We start from the raw sequence: 15,406 nt of genomic DNA, 5'->3' as shown, positions 1-15,406 counted from the left end.
TAAAGGAATTCATTGATAATAATACAATAACAGTAGCAGATTTTTAATACCCCACTTACATCAATGGACAGATCATCTAAGCGGAAAATCAACAAGGAAACAATGGCTTTGAATGACACACTAGACTTAACTGATATATTCAGTACATTTCATCCTAAAGCAGCAGAATATACATTCTTTTCGAGTGCACATGGGACATTCTCCAGAGTAGATCACATACTGGGTCACGAATCAGGCCTTAACAAATATAAAAAGATTGAGATTATATCATGTATATTTTCCAACCACAACGCTAAGAAACTTGAGGTCAACCACAAGAAAAAATTTGGAAAGACCACAGATACATGGAGGTTAAAACACAGTCCACTAAAGAATGAATAGGTTAACCAGGAAATTAAAGAAGAAATTTAAAGATACATGGAACCAAATGAAAATGAAAATAAGACAGTTGAAAACCTTTGGTATGTGGGAAAAGTAGCTATAAGAGGGAAGTATATAGCAATACAGGCCCACTTTAAAAGCAATAAAAATCTCAAATATGCAACCTAACCTTAAACCTAAATGAGCTAGAAAAGCATAGCAATTAAACCTGAAGCCATCAGAAGGGAAATAAAGATTAGAGCAGAAACAAATGTTATAGAAACAAATAAACAGAAGACAGTAGAAACAGATCAATGAAACTAGGAGCTTGTTCTTTGAAAGGATTAATAAAATTGACAAACCCCTAGCCAGACTTAACAAAAAGAAAAGAGAAAGGACCCAAATAAATAAAATCATGAATAAGAGAGGAGAGATTACAACCAACACTACAGAAATATAATTATAAGAGAATATTATGAAAAATTATATGCCAACAAATTGGACAATCTGGAAAAAATAGATAAATTCCTAGAAACATGTAAACTACCAAAACTGAAACAGGAAGAAATAGAAAATCTGAACAAACACCAAAGAAATTGAATCAGTAAATCAAAAATCCCCCGACAAACAAAAGCCCAGGGCGAGATGGCTTCCCAGAGGAATTCTACCAACATTTAAAGAAGAGTTGATACTTATTCTTCTCAAACTGTTCCAAAAAAATAGAAATGTAAGGAAAACTTCAAACTCATTCTACAAAGCCAGCATTACCTTGACTCCAAAACCAGACAAAGACCCCACTAAAAAAAGAATTACAAGCCAATATCATTGATGAACATGGATGCAAAAATTCTCAACAGGATACTAGGCAATTGAATCCAACAGTACATTAAAAGAGTCATTCGCCACCAAGTGGGACTCATTCCTTGGTTGTAGGAGTAGTTCAATATTTGCAAATCAATCAGTGTGATACATACACCATATTAACAAAAGAAAGGATAAGAACCATATGGTCCTCTCTATAGATGCAGAAAAAAACATTTGACAAAGTATAGTATCCATTCTTGATAAAAAAAAAAAAACCTCAACAAAGTAGGAATAAAGGGAGTATACCTCAACATCATAAAGGTCATATATGAAAGGCCCCCAGCAAATATCATCCTCAATGGGGAAAAACTGAGACCTTTTCCTCTATAGTCAGGAACAAAGCAGGGATGTCCACTCTCCCCACTGTTATTTAACATAGTACTGGAAGTCCTAGCCTCAGCAATCAGACAACAAAAAGAATAAAAGGCATCCAAATTAATAAGGAAGAAGTCAGACCTTCACTACTTGCAGACAACATGCTACTCGATGTATAAAACCCAAAAGACCCTGACCAAAAAATTGCTAGAACTGGTACACAAGTTCAATGAAGCTGCAGATAACAAAATCAATGTACAGATATCGGTTGAGTGGCTAAAAATAACAACACAGGAAACGAGAGATGTTGGTGAGGATGCGGAGAAAGGGGAACCCTTGTAACACTGTTGGTGGGAATGCAAACTGGTACAGCTGCTCTGGAAAACAGCATAGCAGTTCCTCAAAAAGTTAAAAATAAAACTACGCTATGACCCAGCAATTGCACAAGTAGGGGTTTACCCAAAAGATACAAAAATACAGATTTGAAAGGGCATGTGAACCCTGATGTTTATAGCAGCAATGTCCACAATAGCCAAACTATGGAAAGAGCCCAGGTGCCCATCAACAGATGAATGGATAAAGAAGAGGAGGTATAGATGAAATTGAATAGTATTCAGCTATAAAAATGAACAAAATCTTGTCATTTGCAAAGACATGGATGGAGTTAGTGTATTATGCTAAGCGAAATTAAGTCAGTCAGAGAAAGACATGATATCACTCATATGTGGAATTTCAGAAACAAAACAGATGAACATAGGGAAAAGGAAAAATGAGAGAAGGAGGCAAACCATAAGACAGACTCTTAACTATAGAGAACAAACAGGGTCTCAGGAGGGAAGGTGGGCATGGTGGGGGGAATTTAATGGGTGATGAGGATTAAGAAGGGCACTTGTGATGAGCACGGGGTGCTGTATATAAGTGATGAATCATTACATTCCACTCCTGAAACTAATATTACACTGTATGTTAACTAGGATTTAAATAAAAATTTGAAACATAGATCTTGGAAACTAGCGCTTTATCTGATATGTCATTTGCAAATATCTTCTCCCATTCTGCAGGTTGTCTTTTAGTGTTGTTGACTGTATCCTTTGCTGTGTGAAAGCTTCTTATCTTGATGAAGTCCCAATAGTTCATTTTTGCTTTTGTTTCTTTTGCCTTCGTGGATGTATCTTGCAAAAAGTTACTGTGGCCAAGTTCAAAAAGGGTGTTGCCTGTGTTCTCCTCTAGGATTTTGATGGAATCTTGTCTCACATTTAGATCTTTCATCCATTTTGAGTTTATCTTTGTGTATGGTGCAAGAGAGTGGTCTAGTTTCATTCTTCTGCATGTGGATGTCCAATTTTCCCAGCACTATTTATTGAAGAGACTGTCTTTCTTCCAGTGGATCGTCTTTCCTCCTTTGTCGAATATTAGTTGACCATAAAGTTTAGGGTCCACTTCTGGGTTCTCTATTCTGTTCCATTGATCTATGTGTCTGTTTTTGTGCCAGTACCACACTGTCTTGATGACCACAGCTTTGTAGTACAACCTGAAATCTGGCATTGTGATGCCCCCAGATATGGTTTTCTTTTTTAAAATTCCCCTGGCTATTCGGGGTCTTTTCTGATTCCACACAAATCTTAAAATAATTTGTTCTAAGTCTCTGAAGAAAGTCCATGGTATTTTGATAGGGATTGCATTAAACGTGTAAATTGCCCTGGGTAACATTGACATTTTCACAATAAAGAACTTATTAAACTCAACACCAAAGAAACAAACAATCCAATCATGAAATGGGCAAAAGACATGAACAGAAATCTCACAGAGGAAGACATAGACATGGCCAACATGCACATGAGAAAATGCTCTGCATCACCTGCCATCAGGGAAATACAAATCAAAACCACAATGAGATCCCACCTCACACCAGTGAGAATGGGGAAAATTAACAAGGCAGGAAACAACAAATGTTGGAGAGGATGCGGAGAAAAGGGAACCCTCTTCCACTGTTGGTGGGAATGTGAACTGGTGCAGCCGCTCTGGAAAACTGTGTGGAGGTTCCTCAAAGAGTTAAAAATAGACCTGCCCTACGACCCAGCAATTGCACTGTTGGGGATTTACCCCAAAGATTCAGATGCAATGAAACGCCGGGACACCTGCACCCCGATGTTTATAGCAGCAATGTCCACAGTAGCCAAACTGTGGAAGGAGCCTCGGTGTCCATCGAAAGATGAATGGATAAAGAAGATGTGGTTTATGTATACAATGGAATATTACTCAGCCATTAGAAACGACAAATACCCACCATTTGCTTCAACGTGGATGGAACTGGAGGATATTATGCTGAGTGAAATGAGTCAATCGGAGAAGGACAAACAGTGTATGTTCTCATTCATTTGGGGAATATAAATAATAGTGAAAGGGAATAGAAGGGAAGGGAGAAGAAATGGGTAGGAAATATCAGAAAGGAGACAGAACATAAAGACTCCTAACTCTGGGAAACAAACTAGGGGTGGTGGAAGGGGAGGAGGGTGGGGGTGGGTGGGGGTGAATGGGTGACGGGCACTGAGAGGGGCACTTGACGGGATGAGCACTGGGTGTTATTTTGTATGTTGGTAAATTGAACAGCAATAAAAAATAAATTTATTATTAAATAAATAAATAAAAATAACAATAAATTTGAAACATTAAAAAAAAAAGGAAAGACAACATTTTACCTAAATTGCCAATTATAAAATCAGTTACTACTTTTGGAATGTCTTTTTCTTTTTATGATTTCTTTCCACTTTCCATCACTATCATTGGTTTATGAGAGAGCAGGCTGTCAGACAACCACCCCCAAATCTCTTGGAGAACAGTTCTTTAAATAAGAGCTTAAATCCTATACACTAAACAGCTAAGTTGAAATTATTTATATGTTAATAGGTTTTTGCTATTTATGCACATGTGTGTGACATCCTGGTAAAGATTGGATTCAAGTAGCAGTAACATGATTTGAGTCAAGTATTTAAATGTCCAGGATGGTCATATTTGCTTTAAGAAAACTTACATTCCATTCAGCTTACACAGTGGAGGTCTGGAGGAGAGGAAATGATGTTCACATAAGAGGTGAAACGCTTACAAGGAAAGCCTGTAAGGGTAAATATGTAAATAGCCAGAAAAGGAATTTTCAAAAATTCTTAATTTATTCATAGTTATTTAACACTTTAGAATCTCTTAAAGGCTAAAATTAAATGTTCCAAATGGTCAATGCTGGTTAATCTGATATTTTAGGTGACTTTTTTTAAATTGAAGTACAGTTGACACACAATGTTACATTAGTTTCAGGTGTACAACATAGTGATTTAAGAAATCTATAGGTTATGCTCTGTTCACCACAAGTGTAGCTACCATCTGCCACCATACAACACTATTACTTTACCAGTGACCATATTCCCTATGCTCCACCTTTCATTCTCTTACCTTATTTATTCTCTAAGTGGAAGCCTGCACCTCCCACTCCTCTCCACCCATTTTTGCCATTAGGAAATACACACTCTACTTTTCTACATTTCCTAGATTTTCTGTGCTCAGGATGCAAAAATGTTAATTTAATAACATTTGGATGGGCACTTTTTTGAAGAGGTTAAATTCATTTCCATACTGATGCACAGGTATCTATCTAAGAAGTGATCCCCCTTCTTGGTGTATAAATATGAAATTACTTTATTCAATCCATTTTAAACTCTCATAATTCATATTCTTAAATTAGATATCCATGTTAGGAGTAGGAATAAATATCTAAAATTTGTCCTTTTTAAAAATCCAGTTGTTTCTTTTGTTTTATTAGTATAGTTAAATGTCCTATGGAATTTATTTTTCCTTAAGTGAAAGTTTGAAGATTAATCCAGATGGAAATGTATTGAGCCAAGGTGAGTTGATTGCAACATTTACTATTTTCAAACTTCTTCCACCCGCAGCAAGTTAGTGGTAACATTCCTAAATGATCATAGTGACTAAAGAATACAATAATTAATCTGGGACTCTAGGTCCCATGCCCAATGTAAATAAATCGTGGCTTTAGGGCAGAAGTGAAATTCATTTTAAAAACTCATAATCTAACTCCTCTTTGAAAGATCATGATTCAGAGCACCACCTCTCCTCAAATGACAGTAGTGATTGACATAAACTTTCGAAAGAATTTATTATTTGTGATTATTTATAAAGCCCAATCTGATGTATATTGGTTCTGTGTGCAAAGAAGCACATCAAGAGAGAATTTAAAGCTATATGATACATTGTGTGTTTAACCAAGAATTTCTGAATAATTTTAAAAGCCACCAAAAGCTATCTGGCCATCCATGTCAGAAAGTGTAATAAATTAGAGACTCCTTCCTCAGTGCCCGTAAGGACTGGTCAGCCCTTTATTCTGCTTCCTAGCCTTCATATCTATTTCTCCTCTTCATCATTCTTACATTTCAAAAATCAAGGCCTTATTATGCATCAGAGGATTATTGGGAAGGCAGGTTAACCAATGTCCCTATCTCTAGCCTCATCTCCATCAGATTAACCCTCCATATGTTTGCCAGAGTAACATTCTAAAATACAAAGATGATCAAATAGCATTTTCTCAATGATTCTGAATGACCACTCACAATATGTCCATATGCAGGGTGCGTGGGTGGCTCAGTGGGTTAAACCACTACCTTTAGCTCAGGTCATGAGCCCAGGGTCCCAAGATCAAGCCCTGCATCAGGCTCCCTGCTTAGCAGGGAGCCTGCTTCTCCCTCTCCATCTCCCTCTGCTGTTCTCCCTACTTGTGTGCATTGTCTCTCTCTGTCTCTCTCTCTCTCTCATAAAAAAATAAAATCTTTTAAAAAACCAATATGTCATATGAGACCATCATATCTGTCCCTCACCTGTGTCAGCCTCACCAATTGTTCCTCCTCCCAAGTGCCTAACTTACCAAATAACTTGAAGTCCCCAGATGCTCCATGCCCTTCAAAGTCTTTTATAAAAATTTTTATAAAAGAATTTTATAAAATTCTGTTTATTTGGACATAAATATTTCCCTCCAGCACTACTACCACTAGTCTGTCTAAAAATATATTCCTTGTTCTTCAAGAACTGTTACCTCCTCTGCTTTGGCATTCTTGTCCAACAATCCCATAAAACTTTCCTCCCTCTATCAATCCCACAATAGTCCTTGAGTCTTCTCATCATCCACCTGTGAACTACATGAAGGTGGATATTTCCTTGAATGTGTTGCAGTATCATTAGTTCTGAACATCAATTAGCTACATTTAATGAACATGTATTCAATCATCCTATCAATAAACATTTATTTAGCACTAAATGTGCCAGGCATGCTCCCAGGCACTGGGGGTTCAGCAGGGAACACAAGAAACAGTCCATTCTCAATAAGCTTGCATTCTAGTAATTAGATGACTTACACAAATAAATTAGAAAATATCAAGTGGTGATTAATGCTACACAGAGAATTGAACCAGAGTGAACGGATTGAAAGTGACTGATGCTTCAGATTGAACGGTTAGAGAAAACACCTCTGAGATACTAACATTTAACTTTAATGACAAGTTAACCATGGAAAAATCAGGAGAAAAGAATTCAGGACCTCCAAAATGAGGTAACACCTAAAGCCAAAGATCTTAGAAGGGAATGAGTTTGACATGTTCAGGAGGAAAACGGAAGCAATGTTACTAAAATATGGTGGCCGGTTAATAACTGGAACTTGAGTATAAAAGTTAAAGAAAAAAAATATTAAAACTAACTTTAGTGAGGCACCCAGGTGGCTCAGTTGGTCAAGCCTCTGACTCATGGTTTTGGCTCAGGTTGTGATTTTTGCATCTTGCAATCTAGCCTCACTCCTCACTGGTGCAGTGTCTGCTTGAGATTCCCTCCCTCTGCCTCTACCCTCACTTGTGCAGTCACTCTCTCTTTCTCTCTCTCTCTCTCTCAAATAAATACATAAAATCTTTTTTAAGGGGATCTCTGGGTGGCTCAGCGGTTAAGCGCCTGTGTTCGGCCCAGAGCGTGATTCTGGAGTCCCAGGATCGAGTCCCAAATCAGGCTCCCTACGTGGAGCCTGCTTCTCCCTCTGCCTGTCTCTGCCTCTCTCTCTCTCTCTCTTTCTCTCTCTCTCTCTCTTTCTCTCTCTCTCTCTCTTTCTCTCTCATGAATAAATAAAATCTTTTAAAAAACTTTTTTAAAAAACCTATAGCTACAATAGCTTATTAATGGATATACAGTAAAAAGGAGTATAAAGTTAACCTTCAAACAACCCAAGTTTGAACTGCACAGGTCCATTTACACACAGTTTTCCATAAATACAGTACTGTAAACATATTTTCTCTCCCTTATGATTTTCTTAATAACATTTGGTTTCCTCTAGTTTATTGTGACATTACAGTATATAATACATAAGAAAATATGTGTTAATTAACTCTATTGGGAAGACTTCTGTTTTGAGAGAGTCAAAAGTTTTTCATGAACTTTTAACTGTGCAAGAGGCCAGTGCCCCTAACTCCCATGTTGTTCAAGGGTCAATTGTACATTACAACATCAAAACCATAAAATGTAGGTGGGAAGAATGAGCAGGGAATAGAAGGATAGTTTTTGTATGTGATAAAAGTTAAGTTGTTATCAGCATAAAATGGACTGATCTAACTACAAGAGATTTTATGGGAAATTCATTCATGGTAACTGCAAAGCAAAAACCAACAGTAGATATCCAAAAGACAAAGACAAGGGAATCAAAGCATACTGCTGTGGAAAACCATCAATTCACAAATTAAGACAACGAGGGAGGAAGAAAGATGTAAGGGAACCATAAAAAAACAAAAAACAATAAGATGAAAAAAATGAAAATAAATTTGGAAAATACCATGACTGTTTCTTATACAGTTAAACGTATACTTACCATAAAACATGGTAATTCTACTCCTAGGAATGTATCCAAGAGAAAAGAAAACATATATTCACATAAAAACATGAACTCAACAGTTCATAGGAACTGTATTCATAAGAGCCAAATACTGAAAACAACTCAAGTGTCTATCATCTGATGAATAAACAAACTGATCTGCACAATCTACATAATAGATAATCCTCAGTGATACAAAGGAAGAAATAACTGATACCTGAAACACTTGGATTAATTTCAAAGCATCTGAGTAAGTGAAAAAAAAAAAACAAACACAAAAGACTACATGCAGTAAGACTGCATTTATATAAAATTCTACAAAATTCAAATTGCCCTGATGGAAAACACCTCAGTGGTTATCAGGGACTGAGATAAGGAGATGAGAGCATTTGCTTCAAAAGGGCACAGGACAGTTTCTAAGATGATGAAAATATTATAAACCATCACAGTGATACTGGGGGCTTTGTGAACAGATCCATGTGTCGAAACTCAACCGACTGTACAATTAAATTGCCTATTATCCATACGTCATACATCAATGAGATGGATTTAAAATAGGTACATACACATATAAATCTATGTAAATAATCTCTGGAAATCAGCTTAAAGCTTACTTTAATACATAATGATTATTTCAGAAAAAACACGTTTTAAGTTTTCCAAGTTTCTAGTTCCCTGGGGCTTCAAAGCAGCTAAGTTTCTCTTTAAATAAATAAAATAAACAACCAAGAGAATGTCCCAGGAGACCCTAACTTTTATAATGTGATTAGTTACTTCCAATCTAATGTTCTGTGATTGCAATAATAATAATTAACCTTTTCTTATGCCATAGTCCCAGGTGCCATTGTAAACCAAATCTCTGAAGGGGAACACAAAAATCTCATTGAATTTCAGAGTTCATCCCATTGTAATCACCTTAATATAGGCAGGGTAGTGTTATTATCTGAAGAGAGTAAATAAAGGTGGTTATATGTAAAATCAAGTCACAGTATACCTGATAAATGAACAGGGGTAACCTGGGTAAATAAAATTCTCACCAAGGGTGAGAGTTTAGACAGATGTTTCAAGGAATGCAAAAATGAAATCTTCTGACAATCAGGATGGATCCACAGAAGAAATGGAAATTCACTGAATAGATAGGAAGTGACATTCCCACAACTAAAAAAAGAAAAAACCCAGCTGAGATTTGGGAAGTCCAGGCCACTTGTGGCAGAGATCCAAAATAGAAGTCAGAGGACCTGCTCTAGATTCAGGTGTGTGACTGCTGCATTCACCACCAAACCCCCACATTCTATCCCTCTTGACAAGAATGTGCTCCAGAATCCATAGGACTTGAAACTCTGAGGAATATCCTCAGGTTGACATACACTGTCACATGAAAGATGACAAGATAATATAACACTAGGACTCATTCCTAGTGTAGATAGAGACTTAGCTTTTCCTGTGGAAATTCAAAAAGAATGGAGAAAAATCCACAGAGGTAATGAAGAAGGACAATTTCTCATTCAGAGGAAGAAGGATGGAGCACTGAAGCCAAAACTGAACAACCATTTGGTGTGGTTTTGATTAGCTACCTCATGGGGAACGGTCTCAGATGAGGACTGAGATTTACACACAATTCAAGGCTGAAGCATCACAGAATTGAAAGAATAACAGAGGGAATGCAGCAGGAAAAACAGCCAGCGTTCCAGTTTCCTCGCATACTCGAATAGAGAAAATACCAACTGTGCCACAATCAGTACGATGTGAGTATACTTTATTATGCAATTATCCATATTTATATGTTAAATAGTTTGAGTCTCCCTAAATTTGTTTACATGTATAGTTTATGAATTAAAGTGTAATTATGGCTGTCCCTGAAATGACAGTGATGGCAGCTGTCAAGTATGATAGCTTTACTGTAAGTATGTAAATGAAAGTCCTTAATGTACTTTGGTTGCAATTAAATTTTGTCACGTTTTACTGACAGCGGCAAAGATCCCAAATTATCTCTTATCCCCACCCCCACCACATCGTAGTCCTTTTCTGTTCCTCCTTCCCCATCCCAATGCTCTTAACAAACATGTACCGAACACTAAGTATACATACATCACGGTATATAGAGGCCCTAGCTGAGGACCTCAGTCTGCCACTGTCGTTATCTGCATTTTACAAAGCAGATGGTTAAGACAGGATGCTTAGGAGTCTCATTAAAGATCCAAAGCAATAAGTGGCCAAAGGAGAAAAAAAACATAGGTTCTCTGATTCCAAATCCGCTATGATTTTTCCATTAGTCTACATTTTTCTGACTAAATCTGGAATCTTGAAATGTGCCATTTAATGCCACTTTTCAAGGATCCACAAATGGTAATGAAGAATAATCTTCCCCCAAAATGAAAGCCTTAACTTGGCAAGGTTACAGTTAAATTCTTAGACACAGATTGTCATAATCCAGAACCTTTCCCCCTGGACAGGATGGGCTCTAGAGAGGTCATCTGGAGAAGACCAACACAAAGCCAGCTTGCTCTCCAGGATCATGAAGTTAAGAGCCTCTCCAAAGACAACAATGTTGCATCTCTAGTTCTTCTCAGAGTTTCAAATACAGCAGAATAGAAAGCTCTCGATGCCATTTTTCCCATTCATATGTGACCCAATGACAACCATGGCAAACGTAATTGTATTTGTCTTCGACTATCTTGGAATCTTGCTGAAAAATGGCACAGTGCTTCTGCAGATCCCGTCTTGTCTAACTTTTACAACACCGGGAAGGAATCAAGCTCCTATCAGGACAATCAGAAACTAAATACCCAAGAAGGAAAATGAGGACTTTAGGGAAGTTGGGAAACAATTGGCTAGACAAATGGAAGCAACACTGGAATAGATGACAGGCAGCTGCATGAGAATCCACATTTGTCCTCTTTAACACCTGCTAGTCTCTAGTGTGGTCAGTAAGGAAGGTGGGAGAGGGGAAAATGAAAAGGAATTTCAAAGCATTTCCACTCGTCCACATATCATGCTCTATTCTATTTTTATGTTAGATCTCAGTAACATTAACATGCGTCCACCCAGACATGGTCATGCCTTTTTCTGCTGTAGTAATTAGTCTGGAAGTTTATTACCTGGGTATAGGATAGTGGGAGGAGGGGTGAATATCATAATATTTATGATGGAAGCATACCTACTGGTACCAAGGCCCTATTTCAATAGATCACCCTTTTGAGGTCCTTCGATAACTTAAAAGCAGTTTATTTTTGGAATTAATGAATCATGAATACAAAAAAAAAAAAAGAGCAACTATGGGGACCAGAAAAAGTCACAGCAAACTTTTCAAATGGAAATCCATTCAGAGAAGTTTTTTTTTTTTTAAGTCTTTAGGGCAAAAAAGGCTGCTATGAATTACTTTTCTTAGAGAGCATGAGGAAAATGACCTACTTTCAAGAGGAACCTCGTGGGCTCCAAACCTGTAGGGGATCCTAGCTCTTGTTCATAAATTAGTCATTTTAACATAAAACTAAAAGATTAGTCACAAAATAAAATACCAAAGGACAGAGCTTCAATTGAATTAAACAGGCATGCAGTAGATATTCACCAAAGTTGAGCAGTATTCCACAAGAAGCATTTCAAACACCATCCATCTGCATCCACTTTCTTGGACTACCATTTACAATAAATGTCCAAATTGCTGAAAGAATATAAGGCAAAGTGCCCTATTTAAGAGAATCTGTAGGAATTCACAATCAGGGAATGGGAGGGAAAAGATTTGTTATTCTTCTGGATGCTGCCATATACACAACATTGCAAGGAACAAAGATTATTTTCCAAAAAGATGTTTTTCAAATGTATGAAATAAGTTATGTAAATGATGAACCATACATCATACACCTACTTGCTCCATAACAGAGTAGACATCAAAACTTTTTACCAGTATAAGCAATAAGAACAACCTATGCAGCCTCATGAGAGACTGATTATTAGTACATCCAAACAATGTGGGTACAGCCATATATCACACTGAGACTCACACAATCCCAATAATAAAAGTGAGGGGAGACAAATGCAGGTCAGATTCCCTTTCTTTGGACTTTCTTGGTTTCTATTCTTTTATGTGGACAATACCTGAAGGGTCAAAATAACTCGGGGAAAAGGAACTCAACTTTTATTAACATTCCCTTGCACCATTTTGCAAACCAACTGGCTGGATTCTCAGTTAAGTATTCTCTCTTCTCAGGCACAGAACTTAGCTGGGAAAATAGTAGATTGAGAAGAAAGAAAGAAGAGAAGAAGCACTGGCTCAAAGACAAAAACCATTGCAAAGAGCAGAGTTTAGTGGGACCGTGGAGGTAATTTCATTCAATCAAAAATTTTAAAAATGAGAATACTGAGGTTAGAGGAAGTCATGTAATCTATCCAAGGTCCTATGTATAGGAGAGTGAGTAGCAGCATGAAGTCACTCTTCACTCTTCATCCAAAGCTTTTACTACCTCATCTTTAGCACTGACATCGAGAGTTGAAAACTTACTGAACCTCATTTTCACCTCTATAATTTTTTTTCAGAGACCTGCTGCCCAGTAGCTATTGCATGTGATGGATGTGCAAAATCAGTCCAGAGTGACTGAATTTACGCTGACTGCCTTCCCTGTTATCCGGAAGCTTCAGATCTCCCTCTTTGTGGTCCTCCTGTTTACTTACATGCTAACTCTAACAGGAAATACTGTCATCATTTCCTTAATATGGGCTGATAATCGCCTCCAAACCCCAATGTACTTCTTTCTCAGTAATTTGTCATTTTTGGACATTCTATACACTACCTCAGTTACCCCAAAGCTGTTAGCTTGTCTCCTAGAGGACAAGAAGACCATATCTTATGCTGGCTGCATCACCCAAGTATACTTCTTTTTTTTCCTGGGGACAGTGGAGTTTATCCTCCTGGCAGTGATGTCCTTTGACCGCTACGTGGCCATCTGTAACCCTCTGCGCTACACCGTTATCATGAACAGCAGGGTCTGTCTCCTGCTGGTTCTGGGCTGCTGGATAGGGGCTTTCTTTTCTGTGCTGTGCCCAATTATCGTGGTCTCCAGACTGCCTTACTGTTATAGGGAAATTGGTCATTTCTTCTGTGACATTGCCCCTTTACTGCAGGTGGCCTGCATAGACACTCATTTCATTGAGATGATAAACTTCCTCTTGTCCTCTCTTGTCCTCCTGACCTCACTAGTATTCACCATCGTGTCCTACACCTACATCATCTCTACCATCCTGCACATCCCCTCAGCCCAAGGACGTCAGAAGGCCTTTTCCACCTGTGCTTCTCACATCACGGTTGTGTCCATTGCCTATGGGAGCAACATCTTCATGTACGTGAGGCCCAGCCAGAGCCATTCACTGGAGTTTGACAAAGTGACAGCTGTCATGACCATAATGGTGACCCCTCTTCTGAACCCCTTCATTTATAGTCTAAGGAATGAAAAGGTAAAGGAAGTTTTGAGAGAAGCAATCCTCAAAATTATGTCCTTATGGCACAAGAGAACTTGAAAGTTTTTTTTTCCTAAAACGGCTATTTTCAACCCTGGACTCCATGTGGATAACAGCATGCTTGAAGACCATAAAATTTGTGGGAAGATATAAAAAGGCTTCATGCCGCATCAGATATAAAGTATTTTAGTCAAGATTCAGAGGAAGCAATTCAAGCATAGAGAAAATAATACATTTTAAATCTATGAATGGACCATATCACACACAGAATATCATGAATTAATTTAAAATACTTAAGTAAAGACACAGAACATGCATTTTAAGCCTGGATATACTACTTTTTTATCATATGACATTTACACTATCTGAACTTTTGTTTTCTCATTGGCAAAGTAGGAAATATTTTACACTTTTCCTTTCTCTTTTTCTTATTATAGGCTTAATCTAAACGGTCTAAGAAATCCAGCCACAGATAATTATAAGTTAATGCTTCTTCTAGGTATTATGATGATGCAACATGATTGGCTTCATTCTAGAAAACTAAATACCACAAAAAATACTCTATTATTACTACTACTACTAATAATAATAATAACAAAACAAGGAAGAGCAGTAACATATCCAATGTTTGTTTTTATTTAGGTCATTGTTAGATAAAGATGAATATAGTTGCCCCTTTGTGTTGTTTTATTGCTTTTCCTGAGTTCCCATGTTACTCAAAAGCTCCAATCTGCTACCACTACTACAGAAATGAAAATCCTGAGCCAGTAAGAGAATTTAAACATAATTTTGGTATCCAACTATATCTGGCCCCAGGTTGGGCCAAACTTGACACTGAAAATGTAAAATAACTTCATAAACTCTGAAAAATAACATAAATATACTGTTTTACTTTTATGTTGATTATTATTCTTATGATCAACGCTGTTATATAATGTATAATAATAATTATAATATATTCTAATATAATATAATAATGTTTCTACATTGATTCTTATTAGATACTTGTCCCAAATGCGGTGATAGCTGGGAAATCTCTTACTTTTGCCATACTCAACTATAACTGGGTATTTTAAATACTCTTTTTCAATATGGGAAGAAGAAAGGAATAGACCAAAATAACCTATAGAAATTTCAAAGCACATCCACTTGCTAGATGAACTATATCCCTCCAACTATGGACAAAGGGCATGACAACCAGAGAGCCACTGTTTTATGTAATGAAATCATTGATCCTTCCTCTTGCTAGCCAATTCTCACATATTCCTTCCTCCTGACTCAGTTGTAAGAAAATGTTCAATAGCAACAACTGAACTGGCATCTCAATTACATCACAAATTCTCAAAAGCTGCAGTGAAGTATACCAAAGAATTTATTATCGGTGGTCAAGAGTTTAGCTAAGCTACTCCATGGCACCCATTTGGCCAAGCAGCCTGCTGTGACTGTAAACTGACACTAGCTCCTCCCACAAGCACATGCCCTAGACAGTGTCCTGCAGAGTCACAAACAAAT

The 15,406-nt window shown here is 37.3% G+C and overlaps 1 protein-coding gene across 1 annotated transcript; it reads left to right on the top strand.

The window, feature by feature from the left end:
• Positions 1–13,006: 13,006 nt before the first annotated feature.
• On the top strand, positions 13,007–13,954 carry LOC129496943 (olfactory receptor 6M1-like). The gene has a single exon (XM_055305289.1). The coding sequence runs from the start codon at positions 13,007–13,009 to the stop codon at positions 13,952–13,954; it is 948 nt and encodes a 315-aa protein (XP_055161264.1).
• Positions 13,955–15,406: the final 1,452 nt, after the last annotated feature.

This window comes from Nyctereutes procyonoides, unplaced genomic scaffold (assembly GCF_905146905.1).
Source record: "Nyctereutes procyonoides isolate TBG_1078 unplaced genomic scaffold, NYPRO_anot_genome, whole genome shotgun sequence".
Classification (NCBI taxonomy): domain Eukaryota; kingdom Metazoa; phylum Chordata; class Mammalia; order Carnivora; family Canidae; genus Nyctereutes; species Nyctereutes procyonoides.
This window is presented reverse-complemented; position numbering and strand designations above follow the sequence as displayed.